Source organism: Nannizzia gypsea, genomic scaffold (genome assembly GCF_000150975.2).
Source record: "Nannizzia gypsea CBS 118893 supercont1.10 genomic scaffold, whole genome shotgun sequence".
In the NCBI taxonomy this organism is placed as follows: Eukaryota; Fungi; Ascomycota; class Eurotiomycetes; order Onygenales; family Arthrodermataceae; genus Nannizzia; species Nannizzia gypsea.
In genome coordinates, this window is record NW_003345192.1 from 192,831 (window position 1) to 211,654 (window position 18,824).

The 18,824-nt window shown below is 49.7% G+C and overlaps 12 protein-coding genes across 12 annotated transcripts; 4 read left to right on the forward strand and 8 right to left on the reverse strand.

Annotated features, from left to right (window-relative positions):
- Positions 1–229: 229 nt before the first annotated feature.
- Positions 230–1,804, forward strand: MGYG_08669 (translation initiation factor eIF-2B subunit beta; the record flags this gene model as incomplete). Its single annotated transcript, XM_003169073.1, has 3 exons — positions 230–327; positions 403–1,668; positions 1,732–1,804. 3 exons carry the CDS (start codon positions 230–232, stop codon positions 1,802–1,804), a joined length of 1,437 nt encoding a protein of 478 aa, XP_003169121.1.
- Positions 1,805–2,198: 394 nt separating this feature from the next.
- MGYG_08670 (40S ribosomal protein S23) lies at positions 2,199–2,785 on the reverse strand (the record flags this gene model as incomplete). The annotated part of the gene is made up of 2 exons (XM_003169074.1): positions 2,199–2,377; positions 2,527–2,785. 2 exons carry the CDS (start codon positions 2,783–2,785, stop codon positions 2,199–2,201), a joined length of 438 nt encoding a protein of 145 aa, XP_003169122.1.
- A 483-nt stretch (positions 2,786–3,268) lies between these two features.
- On the forward strand, positions 3,269–4,096 carry MGYG_08671 (hypothetical protein; the record flags this gene model as incomplete). Its single annotated transcript, XM_003169075.1, has 1 exon — positions 3,269–4,096. The coding sequence occupies one exon, from the start codon at positions 3,269–3,271 to the stop codon at positions 4,094–4,096; it is 828 nt and encodes a 275-aa protein (XP_003169123.1).
- Positions 4,097–4,216: 120 nt separating this feature from the next.
- Positions 4,217–4,622, reverse strand: MGYG_08672 (hypothetical protein; the record flags this gene model as incomplete). The annotated part of the gene is made up of 2 exons (XM_003169076.1): positions 4,217–4,546; positions 4,602–4,622. 2 exons carry the CDS (start codon positions 4,620–4,622, stop codon positions 4,217–4,219), a joined length of 351 nt encoding a protein of 116 aa, XP_003169124.1.
- Positions 4,623–4,912: 290 nt separating this feature from the next.
- On the forward strand, positions 4,913–5,552 carry MGYG_08673 (mitochondrial 54S ribosomal protein YmL8; the record flags this gene model as incomplete). The annotated part of the gene is made up of 2 exons (XM_003169077.1): positions 4,913–5,128; positions 5,220–5,552. The coding sequence occupies 2 exons, from the start codon at positions 4,913–4,915 to the stop codon at positions 5,550–5,552; spliced, it is 549 nt and encodes a 182-aa protein (XP_003169125.1).
- Positions 5,553–5,795: 243 nt separating this feature from the next.
- On the reverse strand, positions 5,796–6,616 carry MGYG_08674 (vacuolar protein sorting-associated protein 29; the record flags this gene model as incomplete). The annotated part of the gene is made up of 3 exons (XM_003169078.1): positions 5,796–5,912; positions 5,981–6,394; positions 6,560–6,616. 3 exons carry the CDS (start codon positions 6,614–6,616, stop codon positions 5,796–5,798), a joined length of 588 nt encoding a protein of 195 aa, XP_003169126.1.
- Positions 6,617–7,245: 629 nt separating this feature from the next.
- Positions 7,246–9,228, reverse strand: MGYG_08675 (hypothetical protein; the record flags this gene model as incomplete). The annotated part of the gene is made up of 1 exon (XM_003169079.1): positions 7,246–9,228. One exon carries the CDS (start codon positions 9,226–9,228, stop codon positions 7,246–7,248), a length of 1,983 nt encoding a protein of 660 aa, XP_003169127.1.
- A 999-nt stretch (positions 9,229–10,227) lies between these two features.
- MGYG_08676 (oxidoreductase) lies at positions 10,228–11,667 on the reverse strand (the record flags this gene model as incomplete). Its single annotated transcript, XM_003169080.1, has 3 exons — positions 10,228–10,362; positions 10,433–10,753; positions 10,861–11,667. 3 exons carry the CDS (start codon positions 11,665–11,667, stop codon positions 10,228–10,230), a joined length of 1,263 nt encoding a protein of 420 aa, XP_003169128.1.
- Positions 11,668–12,691: 1,024 nt separating this feature from the next.
- Positions 12,692–13,846, reverse strand: MGYG_09201 (hypothetical protein; the record flags this gene model as incomplete). Its single annotated transcript, XM_003169081.1, has 3 exons — positions 12,692–13,135; positions 13,205–13,267; positions 13,412–13,846. 3 exons carry the CDS (start codon positions 13,844–13,846, stop codon positions 12,692–12,694), a joined length of 942 nt encoding a protein of 313 aa, XP_003169129.1.
- Positions 13,847–14,132: 286 nt separating this feature from the next.
- On the reverse strand, positions 14,133–15,680 carry MGYG_09202 (hypothetical protein; the record flags this gene model as incomplete). Its single annotated transcript, XM_003169082.1, has 4 exons — positions 14,133–14,502; positions 14,558–14,705; positions 14,783–15,466; positions 15,521–15,680. 4 exons carry the CDS (start codon positions 15,678–15,680, stop codon positions 14,133–14,135), a joined length of 1,362 nt encoding a protein of 453 aa, XP_003169130.1.
- A 1,255-nt stretch (positions 15,681–16,935) lies between these two features.
- On the forward strand, positions 16,936–17,529 carry MGYG_08678 (hypothetical protein; the record flags this gene model as incomplete). The annotated part of the gene is made up of 1 exon (XM_003169083.1): positions 16,936–17,529. One exon carries the CDS (start codon positions 16,936–16,938, stop codon positions 17,527–17,529), a length of 594 nt encoding a protein of 197 aa, XP_003169131.1.
- A 572-nt stretch (positions 17,530–18,101) lies between these two features.
- MGYG_08679 (vacuolar transporter chaperone 1) lies at positions 18,102–18,619 on the reverse strand (the record flags this gene model as incomplete). Its single annotated transcript, XM_003169084.1, has 2 exons — positions 18,102–18,448; positions 18,586–18,619. 2 exons carry the CDS (start codon positions 18,617–18,619, stop codon positions 18,102–18,104), a joined length of 381 nt encoding a protein of 126 aa, XP_003169132.1.
- Positions 18,620–18,824: the final 205 nt, after the last annotated feature.

Consider the following 18,824-nt stretch of genomic DNA (forward strand, 5'->3'; position numbering starts at 1 on the left):
TGCTGTGATTATACAGACAAGACTGTCAGCTGCAGGTCCTGGACAGGTTAAACTGGTGAGTTGCTGCTGTAGGAGTGCAGAATTGGTCCCTTGAGTGTTATCTGACTCATTTACTGACAGCGCGTCTAGATACATATAAATATATTGAACAAGCTGCGCAGCCTCTACAACCACCCAAAAGAAGGAACCAGTTCGGAATAGAGGCTATATTATAGATAGAAGATATAAGATGGCGTCTATGGCGGTGTCCCTGTCTCCAGGGCTCTCGACCTTTCTGCGCAATCTCAAGGTCAACTCGATTGAATCGTCCATAGAAACACTCATATCGTATGTACCTCTCGTTCCCTTTGAAATTGAATATAAACAAAATTTGATATAACTATGCTAACAAGAAGAATATAGCTTGCTTAAACGGAGACAAATACGCCAGTCACACTCATGCGCGGTTGCTACAGTCTACCTGCTCATGCGAGTAGTCTCTACATACCGCGTATACTCGCCAGAGCATCTGATCGAGCGAGTCCAGCAGGTTGGCAGGCTCATTGTAGCTGCTCAGCCCAGGGAGATGGTCGTGGGGAATATCGTCCGGCGGGTGCTTGGTTTGATCAGAGACGAGTCAGAGAATGAACGGTTCATAGGCCTGAGCTTGAAAAACCGGCCACGCCAGCAGCAGCAACATCAGCAGCAGCAGCAGCAGTCAGGAACTGCGCACACGGGTACACGCTCACGGCATGCACCGCAGTCCCGGAGACGAGGAGGCAATAACCAGGAGATCAAAGGCCTGTCCCCCTTTGATGCGAATGGACGGTATCTATCCCGTCCAGCACTCATGACACATCCGTCCTTTTCTGGTGTGATGAGTACTCCTGTGATATCCATGTTCAATCTACTTTCCGAGCCTGAGCCTGAAGAGGCCCCGGAGCTTGAATCATCATCCCCCATCGTACCAGAGCCAGAATCAGAGATGCCCTCCGAAGAAGAGGATGACCCGAACGGCAACGGGATAAAGGACTTTAAAGCCGAAGTCCTCGACGGTATAACTGAGATCGTGGACGAGCTGCACCAAGTAGACGATCAAATCGCTGCCTACGCACTCGAACACATCCATTCTAATGAAATCATCCTCACCTACGAATCGTCTGTCTCTGTCCAGAAGTTCCTGCTCAAGGCTGCTGCGCGCCGCAAGTTTACCGTCATACATGTTGAATCATACCCCAACAGCCACAAGGACAGCCATGCTGCTGTCACCGGAACGCTGACGGGCGACGAAGAAGGCCTGGCTACGGACTCGTTCCAGAAGCCTCTGATTGCACTGGGGATCACAGTCATTCTCATCCCTGACTCGGCCGTGTTTGCACTCATGTCTCGAGTCAACAAAGTCATCTTGGGCACCCACTCTGTCCTTGCCAACGGTGGCCTCGTAGCCGCAGCTGGATCTCGAGTCGTTGCTAGTGCCGCCAAGGTCCACAAGACGCCTGTGGTCGTGGTTAGTGGAATATACAAGCTCAGCCCGGTCTATCCGTTCGACTATGAGGCTCTTATCGAGTATGGAGACGCCAGTGCGGTTGCAGATTATATGCATAGCGACATTGCTGAGAAGGTCGACGTGATGAACCCGTTATACGACTATGTGCCGCCCGAACTTGTTGACCTCTACATCACCAACGTGTGAGTATCAATCGTACATTTGTTTTTTGTTCATAGTGATGATCATTGCTAACTTGTTGTTAGGGGTGCTCATGCTCCTTCATACCTCTACCGCATTGTATCAGACCACTACCGGACCGAGGACATCACTTTTTAAATCATGAATTATCCCCATGAGATGAGACCCATATTAAGACGAAACATGACATGATGCATGAGATATGGGACAGACGAATGTTGAAGAGAAAATGGAATTTTTGTTGACTTGCACCTGAGCTACTGATTTAAATCGAGCGAATGCACAAGGATTCCACATTTACTGTGATCAAGGAAATCTCGGTCTCTGTCAAAAGCAATTGTATCGTATGCCCAGCAGGGGGAGTTTCATCCTTCACATAACCGTAGAATTCGTAGCAATTAGCAGCCCGTCTGTATTTGTTCCGGATCCATAGCTGTAGCCATAGCCATTGACCCCAAACCAGGCTGTGTATCCTCACGTAAACAACCACGCCATCTCGCCCGCGACCACGACCAAAAAACCGAAACTCCGTTTAGGATCGTGGCTTCTCCTTCTTCTCCTTCCACAGAGCGGACAGACCGACACCAGAGACCTTGACGACCTTGAATCGAACACCGGGAATATCACCCTTGGCCTTGCCCTTACGACCGAAACCAGCAAGCAGGACCTCGTCGTTCTCGTCAACGAAGTTCAAGCAACCGTCATTGGGAACTAGAAAAGCCATTGTTATTAGCCATGCTCGCTCAACATCCCATAGCAGCCATATCATTTCACCCCTCCCTCTCCTCTCTCGATCTTTTCCCACCCCTCGCCCAAATATAAACCAGGCAACGCGTAATTGAATGAAAAGGTCGACGTACCGAAAGCAGTGACTTTCTTTCCGTTCTTGACAAGCTGGACCTTGACACACTTTCGAATAGCAGAGTTGGGCTGCTTGGCCTCAACACCAACTTTTTCTATGACAATTCCTTTGGCGTGTGACGATCCACCGAAGGGAGAGGACTTGAAGGCGGTTCCGAGAAGACGCTTCTTGTAATGCAGATCGGCCCAGCGACCATCACGGCGATGGTTTCGCAGCTTGCGGGCGGCGTTAAGACCACGCGGCTTGCCTTTTCCCATCTCGACGTATTAAGTATCTATAACTTCGCTGGACGTGTAAATTGTAAGCCGAGGGGGGTTCGCTATGCTTGATATCAGGAGAGGTTCAAAGCTTCCACATACGATAGGATGTTGTCGGGGATGAAAAGACCAACGAGCTGTTGTCTGTAGCTTCGTTGCGTTGTGTCGAGTGTCGTTGGTGTCGAAACGTCTTTTCGTCTCCGCCAAAAATGAAGTTTTGGTGGTTTTTTTGGTGTTCGCTTAAAGTGCGTTTGGTAAGCGAAGCGGCTGAAAGTTATTCCGTAATAAAGTTATTAGTAATGAACTCTCTGACTAAGGACTGAGTCATGAATGAAGAATTTATTAGATAAGCAGATCTCGACTTCAACGCGCAAAAAGAGAAGCAAAAGACGAGAAAGAGAAAGACAGAACGACGAGATACCAAGCGAGGATTGAGGATGAAGACAAAGGTGAAGAGATGAAAGGGTGAGATAGCTTTGGAAGATGTCGCAAAGTGGCTCTTCTTCGAGGCAAGGGAGGAGGATAGTCATCCAGACGCCGTCCCAGAACGCATCCCGGGCGTCTCTCTCCAACGCCAGGACGGGCCCAGGAACAGCTACAGGCACAGCGCCCCAGTCGTCTTCGACTCACACCTCCATCCTGAAGAGCATCCGCGACCTCCACGATATACACGATATCCATGATATCCAGAGCGTCCGAGACCTGAACCTGACCCACCCGCGCACCCAACAGGATGCAGCCCCCCCTCGACCGGCGGAGGGAGCAGACGCCCTCTGGGACCAGATGCAGAGTGCTCTCGCCGAGGTAGAGCTCGCAGCCACTGGAGGTAGCCGCATGTTTGGCACATATCATCCAGACCTCGTGGAGAGTCTACGGGCCAAGCAGCTTGCGCTGGCTCAGGCATGGGGCAGAACGGAGGGAGAGGAAGTGCCTAATAACAGCAATAATGGCAACAGCAGCAACAACAGCAGCGGCAACAGCGGAAATAATAATCACAATAATAATAATAATAGCTCGTCTGGTGCGAACACAGCCGTGATGGAGATAGAGCAGAATAAACCTCGGGAAGTTCTGGACGAAAAGACAGAGAAGGATATCACGCACGCCCGGAAGCGGAGAGAAGCCAACGACCGGTACTTTGAGCGAGTCAGCAATGGTGTGCTGGACGTTGTTGCAAAGCTGGAAGACGTGGCTGAGACGATGCGAGAGGTTGCGGACAAGAGCAAGGAGGTCTGGGCTGAGAGCGGGAGCAGACAGCCGCCAGTTGGCTCAACAGCTGAGCAGAGAGCGCCTGCACCTGCTGATGACTGACATGCTCCATAATCTGCATTGGCCGGGTAGAGGTATCACCATAGACGGATATCTTGGGTCCCTTGCCCCATGGTATACTTATTCAATACACTCAATATGAGGCATCAACCTTAATCAACTCTATCCTCCACGCGTCTTTCTGAACATCTCTCTTAAATCCTCCCAGCTGAACTCGTGGATGCTCTGTGCCATCGATTTGACTTCTTCGTTCCATCTCATCTTCCATGTATCAACCACCGTAGGTCCCTGGGGCGGTCCGTAGCCTCGTCTTGCAAGTGCCGCAGCATAGTCCACCTCGTCTCGAACACTGTAGCGCATCGTGGCTGGCATGGACATGTTATTCAGAGCGTCAATTTGCTCCCGGAGAAGATCCTGCTGCCGCTGTCTGTCGGAAAGCTGTTTCAGCACTGTCAGTTGGATGACAGCGTAGCTGAGCGCGAGTCCACCGACCTGTGATACTGGTTAGTACAAGTTGTAGTGAACATGTAGCTGTAACATAACGTACAAAGCCAGCAATGAAACCCATCTTGATATCAGCAATCAGCGGAGAGCCACCAGTAGCTCCTTCACATCATCCTTTTCTTAAATTAATCTCTTCGAGTGCATATGTTTTTCGTCGTCTCGTCGCGAGTCTCATAAATATTTACCTTGGTCGCTGAAGAACAAAAGATCCCGCCAAGACTTTTTCTGTGCTAACAATTTTTGATCTTCTCGAGCTTCATCAAATCTTCAAAGCAGCAACCAAATCGACTTTATAACCACCAATTAAACCACCGACGCTGCCGAACTCGCTGCCAACGACACACAACCTTCACAATGGCTGGCGGTGCGATGAAATATCGTCACTTGGGGCGAAAATCCTCACATCGACGGGCCCTGCTCCGAAATCTAGTCACCTCTCTCTTCACACATGAATCGATAACGACGACATGGCCCAAGGCAAAGGAGGCCCAGAGACTGGCGGAGAAGCTGATTACACTTGGAAAGAAGAACACAGAGGCCAGCCGGAACAGAGCAACGACCTATTTCTTCGTACGTCTTATTAAAGCCCATTCTATGGCTGCTGAACAGGCCTATACCCATCCATACCTATCCGCCGGAAAAGAAAGCTAACGTCTGATAGGCACCTCATAAAATGCTGCCAAAGCTCTTTGGACCTCTTCGAGAACGCTACATGGACCGACCAGGCGGCTACACCCGAGTACTGCGCATCGAACCCGAGAAGTCAGATCAGGCCCCCTCCGCCATTCTTGAGCTGGTAGACGGCAAGCGAGACATGCGGTTTGCCATGACTGCTAAAACGCTTGCTCACCAGCGAGTCAATGGAGAAGAAGAGATGAATGAAATCACAGCGAAGAACGTGGCGAAGGTGACGAGATACAGACCCGACGGAGAAGCAGCGCTGGAGAAGGAGGTGAAGAGGTTATTCAACGAAGTGAAAGGCCGCCGACGCTGAGCAGCCTCTCTTTTGGGTTTTTATGCGCTTGCTCGTTGGTTCTGCTTCATGGCGTGGTGGGCTTGTATTTTTACGGTAATTGACTCTAGACGTCTCCTGACTTGACACCGCTGCCGGGTTTGCTGGTGGGTTGACTTATATATCTGTATATTATGATTTGCTCGTCAAATGTCTACGATTTGAAGGCTTTTAACTGCCGTTTCTTCCCGTGATGACCCCCAAGGATATCAATTGAAAAGAACGTTAAGCCGGCTGGGAGGTCTGTTTTCGGAAAGACACCTTCTCCACCACCACATTCTCAGCCCCTTGCTCGTCCACCCGTATCTGGTAGACATATAGCACAAGTACATCCCCTTGCACCTGCACCGAACAATCAGCAATCAATCGCATGCACTACAAGAAGACTAGCGGTAGAGAAGAATACTTACATCCATCAAGCAGAAACTCGGAGTTGGCTCCTCGCCCTTTGACACGCTGGAGGTGGTAAACGCCCCCGTCGCACTCCCAGGATTAACGAAATACCTTCCCTCCATCTCGTATGCTTCGAATTTATGCGTGCCTCCCCACAACAATATGTCGACGTCCATCTGTCTAGCTGCGATCAGCAACGCCTCGGAATCACCCTGCGGGATAATCGTATGGCCATGCGTGAAGCCTATGCGTAGACTGCCGTGCGTAACGACCTTGGCTAGAGGGAGGTTGGGAGCATCGACGTCAAAGTCGCCCTTGACAACTTGGAGGTCGGGCGCTATCTGGCGGAGGAATTCATATGTGTCGCGATCTGTGAGGTTGCCTAGACATAGGATCTGGCCTATCTTGCCGGGTGTGAGGAGTTTTTTGAACTATACAATGTGTTAGCTGCTGGGAACTGGATAGACAGAGAGGGAGAATGAATTGGTGTGCTACCTTTGCTGGAATATCCTGTCGGCAGCAGGAAGGTGAAATAGATATGTCAGTATTGCTATTGTCATTATGTAGCTGCGCCAGGCTTCGATGGAGCTGCTTACTGGTGCTCTGTCGGGGATGAAGAGGTCACCTATGACCAGGACGAGGCGGGATGTCATCGTGTATCATCAATGGCTGTGTCAGTATCCCATTATCCAGGCTCCTCTCGCTGGTGATGTTTGTTGTATCTGGCTCTTGTCTTTGGCGTCTTCTACTTCGTCTTATCAAAACGTCACCTTCGAGCTATCATCACGTGAGCTAGTTTTGGCCGTTGCGACGTCGAGTCGGTTACATACAAAGAGCTACGGGAAAGGAACAGGAGGGAGGATGAACTGGTAGACGATGGGAAGGATAAAGGCAATCTCTTCTGTATTTAAATATATCCACATAAAAGAAGGAGGAGGAGGAAAAGTAAGGTAGTGAGCAGAGCCATGGACATCCCAAGGAGGTAGAGAATATTAAGAAGTTGTATAAAGACGAAGTAGAAAACAGCCAACCCGTCGGACGTGCCCAAATTAAGAAGAAGTTCAAGAATTTCGCTACTCCGAATAACAATCATACGGTGGAGAAAGCAGATATAAGAAACAGGAGAAGAAACAGGCAAGGTCGTTAAGGCAGTCATAAGCGAAGCATGCAATGCTTTGGTCAAACACTCTAATAGAAGGAATATGAAATTGAATAGAGGAAAAAAAGGGGGATCTTGGGGCGACATGTGAGTATACATGCTCTGTTCAGTTTAGAAGCGTATCTATCGATGCCTCTTTGCGTTTTTATTTTTCAAGTCGTCTTTCCTGCCCACTGTATGCCGTCTAGTTGGCGTGGTAGGTATGGGTGGTCTGGTATGGTGCTTCGCAGGACCCGAGATGTGCCCGGTGGTAGAATTCGAAGCATTCGAGTCAGCACTGGGGTCATCTCCGTCTTGAACCTTCACGTCATCGAATTTACTCCCTTCGTCCTCGGAGCTAGAGGAGCTGGGGCTCGGACTCTCGGATTCAGACGGAGCTTCATACTCGCCGTCGTCACTTACGAGGCTAGGGGCCTGGTTGGACTCGACGGTGTTAGGGCTGAGGTTTGGGGAGTTGGAGTCTGTCATGTCGATGTCTTGATCTGCCTGTGGATGCCGTCTCGCTGCTGTTCCTGAAGATAGGGGAAGGACCGGAGATGTCGATGTCGATGTGTTCAATGGGCCTGGGGAGCGACGCGTGGGGACGCTTCGTTTGTCCATTCCCTTGCGGCTGCCAGGCCGTTGAGGCTGGGAAGATGCATACACAGTTCGGCCAGGTAGTCGGTTATTCTGAATGCTTAGCTTGGAACTTGTCTGCTCATGTGAGGCATTTTCCTCTGCTTCGCTGTCCGAGTTTTCATCGGAGAGGAACATCTCGACGTCTGGTTTGGTGAGAGCATCGTTCACAACGTGAGACAGGTCGATGTCAAAGCCCTTCCAGAGCATGAGGGAAGACAGGTGAGGCGTCTGTGGCGATGCCTTGAAAGCGGAAGCGGGAGAGGCATCTGGCTTTTTAGGGCCTCGTCTGGGAGTACTTGATTGTGGCTGTAGCCGGGGTGAAGCAGAGACGGATTTAGGAGCAGCAGCGTTGGCGCTGGCCTTGGTCTGTTGGTTGCTGTGTTTTGCCCCCTTTGCTGGGTCAGTGAGCAGGGCAGACCGAATCAACGGATGGACATAACCGGCAGGGCCAGCAGCAGGCGGTTCGCTGTTCCCGCCCACAACGGTGCCAGCCTCATCCACTTCAACAGGCTCTCCGGAAGCAGCAGCAGCAGCGTCATGGCTGGCAAAACTGCGGTTATGCGCTATTCGGCAGTGGTTTATAAATCCCTGCGTGCTGGAGAAGTTATCACGTCTACAGTCAAGACACACAAGCTTGACGAACTGGCCATCACTCTTGCGTTTTATGATCATCGGACCGGCCTTGTCCTTTGGCGGAGGGTACCCGCTTGAAAGAGCCTGTAGTTTCGCACCAGCAGTGCCACGATGAGAACGGGAAGAAGCCGTGGTTGCATCAGCCCATGATGCGCGAGTTGTTCGTCCGTCTACAACAGGACTCTTACCGGCTCCGGACGGTAACGTCACCATCTCGACCTCTCCACCATCGAATCGTGGATCGGGGAGAAGCCATCGTGCGTAATGGCGGGTATATGCTCCGTCATTGGTACCCCAGGGAGAAGGCGAGGTAGGCGGACGAGGACTGCTGCGCGCCGGCATCACGGACGGCCCGGTACCGTTGCTGACGGCCGCCAGAGGTCCGGTCAGGCCAGATCCAGGGTACGGAATCTCGCCGCAACGACGCAGCTGCTCCAGCGCAACCTGGCACTTGGCCATTTCCTGCTCTATCATCCGGAGTTCATCGTGCTTGAGCAGCACCTCCAGGCTAAGCTGTGACTCCAAGGTCTGGCGCAGCTCTTCGGTATCCATGGTCCGCGCTGCTATCGGCTGCCGTAGATCATTTAACTTGGGTATATCGACCCTTTTTGATTTGCTGGCAGCTGAATCGCGTTCCCGATCTACGTCGGAATCCACTGTGTCTCCTTGATGCGCTTTGCTGTCGCTGTCTGTAAGCGTTGTGGTCTTATGCAAGGTATCTATTTTGGGGACGCTGACGGCGTTTCCCGTAGTCACTTCTGATCCAGCAGAATCCGACCTTTTCCGCTTCAGCGTCTGCGACTGTGACTGCGACAGCAGCTGTGATGACTGCCGGCTCTGTTCTCGCACCGCCATCTCCGTGGCTGTCTGTTCCTGCACGGCACCCGTTATCTGTTTAACCCCAGCAATGGAAGACCAGGGTAGCAGACGGAACATGCCATATGAAAACGCCTTGCAGAGAGAGCAGCTGTGTATCGTCGAGTTCCCCGGCAAGTAGTATCAGATGTATCAATGGCTATGATGCCACTGCCAGGCTGCCTTGCAGGGGTGGCCACCAGGGCGATCGGAGACGGTCTCTTGTCGGCGGGCGTCTTCCTCTTGCGCACCGCGATCTGTCTTCACCAGGACGACCGAGCTGTAGATGAGTTTATAATAAGTATAGCCGGTGTTTGCGCGGAAAAACGGGCTGTTTCAGGTACCAGCTGGGCGACGCTTCCTCGGCGGCGACGTGTCCAGACACTTCTGAGGCCGACCAGAGACGAGAGATGGTCGCGGATAGAGTCACGGCGCTGTACTCGGGGCCCTGATAGGCGCGGCAGGGAAGCGCTGGTGGTGGTCTGGAAGGGCGCGCCGGCTGATGGGTTTTTGAGGTTGGAGGTTGACTTATCTTTGGGTCTCTCGGTCGGTCGGGCTGGTGACGTTTTGGCTTGGCCAGGGGGAGAAGATGATGCAGCAAGCTAACTAACTAGTTGAGGAGCTAGCTTAACACGGCCACCTCAACACAGGGCGACGGTGAGGCGGGAGGGTACTTCGTAGATGCGCGGTCGTTTCAATCGTGGCCGCAGCCGGGTAGATGCAGGCGCAGGTTGTTGTTGTCGCGGCCGACGCAAGTTGAAGTCATCGAGGCAGAAGAAAAGAAGAAAAGAAGAAAAGTGACGGCGTCGGATTACATAACACAAGGGGCTGATGACTAAGCGGTGTTACTTTCTTAACTTTTTATTTCTTTTTCTTTTTATTATCCTACATAGAGACATCCATGGATAACAAAGTATAGACGGAGTAACTGCCATGATATCGTGTTAGAGCTTCTTCAGGGCATCTCTTCCTCTCTGTTACAACTCAGCAGGCCGCGTGTTACGCGGTGCTTTCCTTCTGGCTGACCCCGAGCTTGCTCCAGGCTTGACCGACGCTGAGGTCGACACCACCACCTCTGCCCTTCACCATGAGCTCGCGGCCACTGTCGTCTGTCACGTACCAGGCGTAGTCGTCCTAACCGGAGCAACCAAAGGGCTGGTTAGCTACTTATGCGCGCACTATGGGGAGTTATGGCTGCTCTCACCTTGCCCAGCGTTAACTTGATAACTCTATCAACGATGGATGGCCGATATGTAACAAGCTGGCCCTGCTTGTTGTTGATCAGTGCCAGGATGTTGGACGTGACTATTTCTGCCTGAGATTGACAAGCCCGGCCCATCCTGGGGCCATCGGTTTTGGCGACGTCTCCCAGCGCAAAGATGTGTTTGTTTTCCATTCCAGTACTGCCGTTGACGTTGACCTGGAGAGTTGGGTGCACCAGGATCTGGCCGGTTTCCTTGCTTATTGCGGAGGGGAAATGTCTGGAGAGGATGCTCGAGTTTGGGCGTTGTCCCGTGCATCGGATCTGGAATATGAAGTTCAGCAAGGGGATCCCTACAGTCCAAGGTACGATACATAAAAATGCAGAAGAGGGCAGTGGACAAAATCTCCAGAACTAACGGAGTTACCTACCACCAAATCATATATCTCTTTATGGCCATTCTTAAACTGTAGTGACGACTCCTGGTTACTTGCGCTCTGCGGTCGTTCGCCCAATATCGTCTTGACATTTAACCGGCTAAGAATCTGCAGGATATGCCCATGCAACCGCGGACCAAAGTTTGGCAAGAGTTGGTGCCGCGAATGGATCAGAGTCACATCCTTGGCTGGAAAGAAGCTCTTGATATCGGTTGCGACTTGGACTCCCACAGGACCTCCTCCTATCACTGCGATTTTTTTGGCATTCTGAACTTGTTTCTGAGACAGACACATCTCCGCACATGCGCCCTCTTTGTCGTTAGATCTCATCTTTGCGGGTGGAGGCTGCCATGAGCCCGTTGCAATAGCAAGATACTCATATTCAATGCTCTTGCCAGACGCGAGTTCGACCTTGTTTGGAGTAACGCTCGTTGCGGAGTCTTGGACGTGTTGGAAGATGCCAGCTGGTGCATATCTAGCAATCCCGGTATACGGAATGAAAGCAGACCGCTCCATTCCCGGCACCACGCCAAACCGCGGGAACACATAAAGATGGTTGAAGTGCGAGTTCCTCTCGATCAAGACTGCCCGGTAGCCTGTCGGCAACGTCTCTGTCAGTCGCTGGGCAAGGTGGATGCCGGCATAGGAGCCACCGAGTACTACCACATTCTTCGGTGATGGGGTATCTTGGTATGACCATCGATGCCCGATGGCTTGTATCTGCTGGTACACACGGGCTAAAGCTATGCTTAGCATAGCCCGTGAACCCTTGCCATAGAACTCCAGCGACTCTAGCAACATCGCTATTTAGATTAGATTCGTGGAATATTAAACTGAATAAGCACCAAAATGGACAAACGAAGACACGATAAAAGAAAGAAAAAGCACTTGAAGGCCAATACTATATACTCACCTAAATTCAGCAAAGGCTCAGGAGAGATTGTTCTCACCGGGGATATTCAGTACTATCCCCGGGTCATGTCCGTGATGTCCGGCGGGCATCGGGCTTATTTATCGTTACTCTCTTTTCCAATTGGAATGCTCAGCGATGGAAGTACTGTGTCTCCTTTACTTACTGCTGCACCAAATAGCAATCCCACTGCTTCTCAAATGTCGATAAGCGGCTGAAGAAGAAAGAGAAGTAGATGAACATTTGGGGGAATCAGGTATCATGTGCAAAGAGCTTCAAGAATGGACAAGGATCTTAGCCGTCCCAACCACCTCCAATCTCTTGCGCCTAACTAATTGTTCATTGATATCTTGCAGATGCGACCGGAATCCGCCCTGCGAGCAATGTTCTCGCCCCAAGACGGAGCAGTTATGCAATTATTTGACCGATGTACTTCAGTGGATCAGTGAATTTTCTGGCGACTATTCTGGTGGTTCTTGCCAAACATTCGACCGGCAAAGGAATCTTTTCCAAGAGCTGAGATGGTCTCAATTGATATTTATATGCCTTTAGGTTTCTTGTTGCCACTGTTCCTGGGCATCAGCGTTCGAAACTCTCCTTTCGCTTTGCATTCAGTCATGTATAACGCTTAGGTTTTTCTAATAAGCGTTAGCCACACCTATTATTGCATGACTTTAATCAAAGCACCATTGATAATAAGTGATACCCTCTATTGATACCCTTTGAATCTGCGACCAAGGACCACGGTCGAAAATTCTGACTACACTAGTTCGTAGTTCCTGGAAAATTCAACCAATCTGCTCTCTGGGGAGTCGTTGAACCCTCAGGATAACTCGAAAATTCCAGTGTTGCGCAAAACACGACCACAGTGGTATCTGATGGATATTACTGGATATAACTATATATAAGCACTGGCTACTCTATTGGATGAATTTGAGTACCCGCCAGTCGATACATTGCCTCTGCTTCTTTATACTTCCCCTGATCCCTAAGGACTGAGCCAAGATTGTTGATAGTAGCAAGTGTATCTGGATGGTCCAGCCCTAGCACCTTTTCTCTTTCTTTTAATACCCATCTATACGTTTCCTCTGCCTCCTTATACTTCCCCTGATCCTGAAGGACTAAGCCAAGATTGCTGAAACTGTTAAGTGTATTTGGATGGTCTGGCCCTAGTATCTTCTCTCTCCCCCTCAATGCTCGTTGATACATGGCCTCTGCCTCCTTATACTTCCCCTGCTGGCAAAGGGTAGTGCCAACACTAGTAACGCTAAGAAGTGTGTCTAGATGATCTGGCCCTAGTCTCTTCTCTCTCTCCCTTAATACCTGTTGGTATAGTGCCTCTGCCTCCTTATCCTTCCCCTGTTGCTGAAGGATAGCGCCAAGATTATTAGTACTAAGAAGTGTATCATGATGGCTTGGCCCTAGTACCTCTTCTGCCCCATTTACTGCCCGTTGATACATAGCCTCTGCCTCTTTATATTTCCCCTGCTGCTGAAGGACGAAGCCAAGATTATTAGCACTACCAAGTGTATTTGGAGGCTCTGGCCCTAGTGTCTTCTCGCATTCTCTTAATGCATGTTGATTCATTATCTCCGCGTCAGTATATTCGCCCTTGAGAGACAAATACAATCCTACCTTGTGGCCAAGTTTTGCCCAACTCGACAAGTCTCCTTCATTCTTGGAGATATAATTCATGACCACTTTAGCATGCGGGAGTAATACCTGGCAGTCCGACCACGTTTCATATTCCCCGGTTGGAAATACCGTAGCCAGTGCTTCAGCTGCTTTTCTTTCCCACCCTTGTAGCTGCCTTTTCGACTCTAACCATCCTCGTATTGAAACCTGTACCAGACGATGGATCTCGAATGACCGATGGCCCTTTTCTTCTTTGATGAGAGAAAAGCTTAATAGCGGAGTCACTGCATCCTCGAACTGCAGTCGACTCATGTCTCTCCGGAGTAGGTGTTCTGGAATTCCCTGTCGATCAAACATGCTCATCAATGCAAACATATCAGATGCCTCAGGCTTAGATGTTCGGATTTGCTCAAAGGAAATTTGCCAGGTTGCCATGGTCGCGTGGTGAGAGCTTTGGTCTCTCCTGAAGTCTCTTAGATCCATATCATTGAGAATGTGTACCAGATTCGCCTCACTCTCTTGGAGCATTGTAAGGTAGGTTGAGATAGTTATCCTAGGTCTCATTTGGATATACGAGCCAGCATGGGATATCGCAAGAGGGATACATTCAAGAACCCTAATCAGTGTTTTTGCGTCGTTTATGGTATCATCGTCGGGGGCAATCCTTGTTTTAAGGAGATCTAAGGCGTCATGTTCATCCATTACGTCAATATGGACGATATTATTGAGCGTGCCGGTGATATTCCTCGCTGCTGTCGATTGCGCGACGTGATGATAACGGAGCAATTTGTGCTCTTGGGGATAGAGTCAATAAGTTGCGTTTTCCAGCAGTTTGAAAGAAAATATCGTCATCATCAGCATTGTCCAAAACTATCAGCCACTTGCCATTCTTAGCATCGGAGAGCCACCGAAAAACCACCTGAAATATGTCGGCTGTGGGGTCAAGTCGACCGGGAAGGTCAAGTCTGTCGGCAAGTTCTCGGTACGCCTGTTCAAATCTAGCGGTGTTACTTGCATAGACCCAGTGTACTGATAGATTTGGATCTCTTTCTTGCATTCTGTGAGCATACTCAATGGCAATCTGGGACTTTCTTCGATAATTTAGATCAACCTTCTATATCCAGAGGGATGTGACGTCAAACTTACCCTATACCACCTATACCTACAAGTGCAACTCTTGTATGGTGTGTCGGAGCCGCCTTTTCAAATATACTCTCTATCTCGGCCATGACAGTTCCTCGACCAACAAAATTTTCGTCTCGTGAAAAAGGAATCGTGGAGAATGGTTCAGAGGCTAAAAAGTAGTTAATTTATATTCGACTTCCCCTTCGGGGCTATCTTACATGCCTCTAGAATCCTGCAAAATTTCACCTTGGTGTGTGAGCCTAATCTCGTCAATCCACCTTGTCAACTGTCCAAGCACTCTCTTGAACCCGTTTTCTTCCGTAGACTTAAATTTCACCATATCGTGATGGTTGGCATGAATGCTGATAGGGTTGTAGCCAGCGAATGTAGCCGACGATTTCGTGACTACTAGCCCAAAGGTCGACAGCGGAAGCTCCTCAAAGAAGCAGGCGACTCGAAACTGTCGATCATCTGGTAAATCACCAACCATGAATAGGAAGTCAGCCTGTATGTTCTCGAGGAGTTGACTATCGGTCTGCAGGATTTCTAGAAGTGATTTGTTTGTAGATTTAACAATCCCTAAAGCATCTGCAGGAATTTTTGCCCAGTCGGCCATCCAGGTACCCGTATGGGGAGTACCCATAAAGATGATGCCTTTCGTGGAGTCGAATATAGTTCGTATGTGGGGATCGCGGTTGTGACGTGAGAGCAGAAGAGATCTTTTGCAAACTATGCCACCGATGCTGTGGGCAACAAAGATCACTGGGCGAGAAGAGGCTTTAGAGCTCGCCCTGTCATCGGCTAGATCGTGGAGGAGGTTTGTGGCGTGATCGATCAAGCGATTAGTAGATGCAACGGACAGCCGTACAACGTGTGCATCATAGCCATAGGTGAGGATCCGAGCCCTTTCCAGTCTTGAAGGTAGAAATGCTTGGGGCTAGGAATAAGTCTCTCCGTCTGCGGTCCAGGTCCTTTCTCGATCACCAGCCAGGCCGTGGACAAAGCAGATATCAACCAGGGCGTCATCGCATTTGTGGAGAACTTTGAGTCCATCGGGAAAAATTTTCTGCTCTTCTTGAGATTTTGTTTCAGGCACCGGTTGCTTGGAGTTTAGTAAGCTGGCAATGTACTTGCGAATCTTCATGTTTGACGGCCGTCAAGAAACTTGACTACACGGTCAATGATCTATCTAGTTTTTTGCAGGTCAATCGCATCTGATTTCTTAAGTATTGAGTTGCAACAGATGCCCCGCCCTCGGGACGGGCCGCTGGACTCCACGTATAGTTATGTATACATACATACATATTAGGTAATCCATCTGTCAGACCAATCGCTGGCGCCTGGCCCTCGTGTTGGGGAAACAGCGAGGTTACAGTGCTCCTCCGAACAAGTGCCAAAGGAGTATTACGGGAGTTTCTAGATACTTTCTTAACCGTAGTAAGAGTACTTAGTTATTGCCGGTCCAAGGCCTTAAGAAGTAATGTAGTCACCACCGGGACTCTCTGTAGAGCCGCCATAGTCACTCCTTAAGCTCATCCGCTCGAATCAGCTTATCTTTCCTAGTTATCATCTTCACATCTTCACTGCGAAAGCCTTTCACTCATGGAAGTCATCGAACTTATAAGCCAGTCGGAACTGCCAGTGTTCCTCTCTTCTTCTTCTCCTTCTTCTTCTTCTTCTTTCCTTCTCTTTATCTTTACCTGTCCACCTCCAATATCCGGTCTCTTTACTGCATCTACTGGTGCCATAAAAAGGCCATCGACCAGAAGGGCAGAAACCCGCATATCCACTAGTTAACAGGAAGCCAAAGATACAGCTTCAACCTAGTGACTGGTGTGGGCTTACTATTTTGGCCCAGTCGTTTTGACACAGCAGCAAACAAATGTAGACGTTGTAGCGATACTGTACTTGTAGGCATATCGCACTGCTGTTTTCACTAAATGGGCGGCTGGGTTTGATGATATCCGCAGGATACCCTTCCCCTATGTCGAAACTCTTTCTAAAGACCATCAACTGTCAAATAATGGCCCTTCTCAATAAATATGCAGATGTGCTTACACAGTGATTAGCAATCATGAAACGGTCTCAGGAGAGAATGGCGAGAGGCGCAGAAAACGTCATCGACCTGAAGGGCTGAAGCCAGCAGCTCCCATAACTAGCAGCAGAAACAGAAGCAGGTTTGTTCAAAAATAACTCCCCACTCCGCGGAAACCATCTGCTAACATTATTGACAGAACCAAAACGGGCAAGGGCTGATATATAAAGAGATAAAAGTAATGCCTGGAGACACGGAAGAGAGTGTTTCTGAGAGCCCTCGAACATCAACTATAGTCTTCGACCGAAGCCAGCGCATCTGTGGAAATGAGGATGATCTTGCGTTACTCCAGTAACTCCGAGGCATGCGCAAAAGGATCGAGGAGTCAGAAACGCATTTTCAAAAAGCGCTAGAGGAATCAAAAAGGGGCTTTATGAAAGAGCTAGCGGAATCAAAAAACGAGTCTCGGAGAGCATACAGCGCTGCAATGACCACCATGATGGAGCTTCGAGCGCCGATTTACCAACTGCAGTCAGGTCACCAGGTCGGCCCAAAGTATCGAGCAAAGCGAAATGCAGTTGCTCATGGCGGTTCTGTACTAATGGACATCTCGATCTTGCGCCACCTCGACACTAGCCCTGGTGGCCGCACTGCTGTTTTCACCAAATGGGCTGTCGGGTTTGAAGACATCTATGGGCTACCCTTCCGCTATGTTGAAACTCTTTCAGAAGGCTCTCGAATGGTGACCCTTCTAAATATACGTGCCGATGTGCTTCTACTTGATGTGTACTCTTCCTACGACCAGAGCGAAAACATTGAACAGCAATGCAAGTCGGTCTTGAGGCAGTGGAAGGTTGCGGTGGATAGCGAACGGGATCCAGAGGGTATCTTCGATGGAGCTGCTGTTTTGAGCATGTATGATAAGATTGTGGAATTACATAATGCAGCCCAGCCATAGAAGGCGTAAAATTAGCCTGCTTTATACATGTCGAGGTTGAGTGTTGTTACGGGGTGGTGGTTTGAGGATGGCTTCGAAGCCGGCCAAGTGAGCACGGAGTAATTATATGACAAGATATGGCAACTAGAGACTCTATTTGTGGCTCGTGAGTATATCAGCATTAATCAGTGCCAGACCAGAAAAGATACATATGTTGGTTTCATGCAGTGTGGAATAAATATCTTGGATGGCGCTTACTTGGCCAATCGGAAGGCGAATGAGTGTGCAAGGGCTTCGTATCGATGCAAGGACATCAAGGATTAGAGGATGATAAAGAGACCGTCAAGATAATAAAGACAGCTGCTCGACGGTTCAGCTGTATTATGTACGAATCTTCATACCGCTGAGAACGCGCATCGCAAGCTAAATCAAAACAGAACAAGACTCGTCAAGTACAGATATACATATAAACATCCGATCACCCATATCACCACAAACATAGATTACTAGACATATCCAACAAGATAGTTAACCAACGTAATTCCAAAATCAGCGAATCGGGTTGCACTTCAACCCTCCCTCCCCGAATACATCTATTTCGTACCACCCTGTTTGAATCTGAGCACGAAATTGACCACGACTGCGGCCAACAATGCAACAGCCAGAACCGTAGGCCCAAATCGGTCGTCAAAACCGCTCTGTCCGCGTCTCCTGATGCTCTGCGCTCGCCAGTGAAACGTCACTAGCGCATATATCATCGACGCCATGGCCACGAACGTGAACAGCGCGGCACTGATCTGGCCTACGCGGTCGCCAAAGTTAAGCAGGCCGATAGCCAGGCCGCCGAGGATGATCGTGAAGTTGAGCCATGAGAGGAACGTTCGTTCGTTGGCAAAGAAGACCTTTGGCTCGACGCGAGTTGGCAGCGCAATTCTCTTGCCTGTAGTTTATCGTCATCACCATCATTGGTCCCAGCGGTTAGCCTTTCTATTCTTCATTCATCGCCTTGTGCTTATTCTTGCTGCTCTCTTCCGCGGGGAGCTCTGTGTCGGTTGACAGGTCCAATCGGCAACTTACCTGGAGCTGATTGTAGGAGGGGCTGGCTTGACATGGTGACGTGACGGCAAAGGAAGACCGGGAACGGGCTGGTCGACGCAATTAGACGTATCTCTCGAACACTCGGCTCCTGATGTGCAAAGACGGTCGAACGCAGGCTGAATCTCGCTTCGATGGGTTTTTTTCTTCGGTTTCTTCGTCGTTTTCCTTGAAAAGCTTCTTTTGCTTCTTGCCACTTCGGGATAAAAATCTGTCACGTG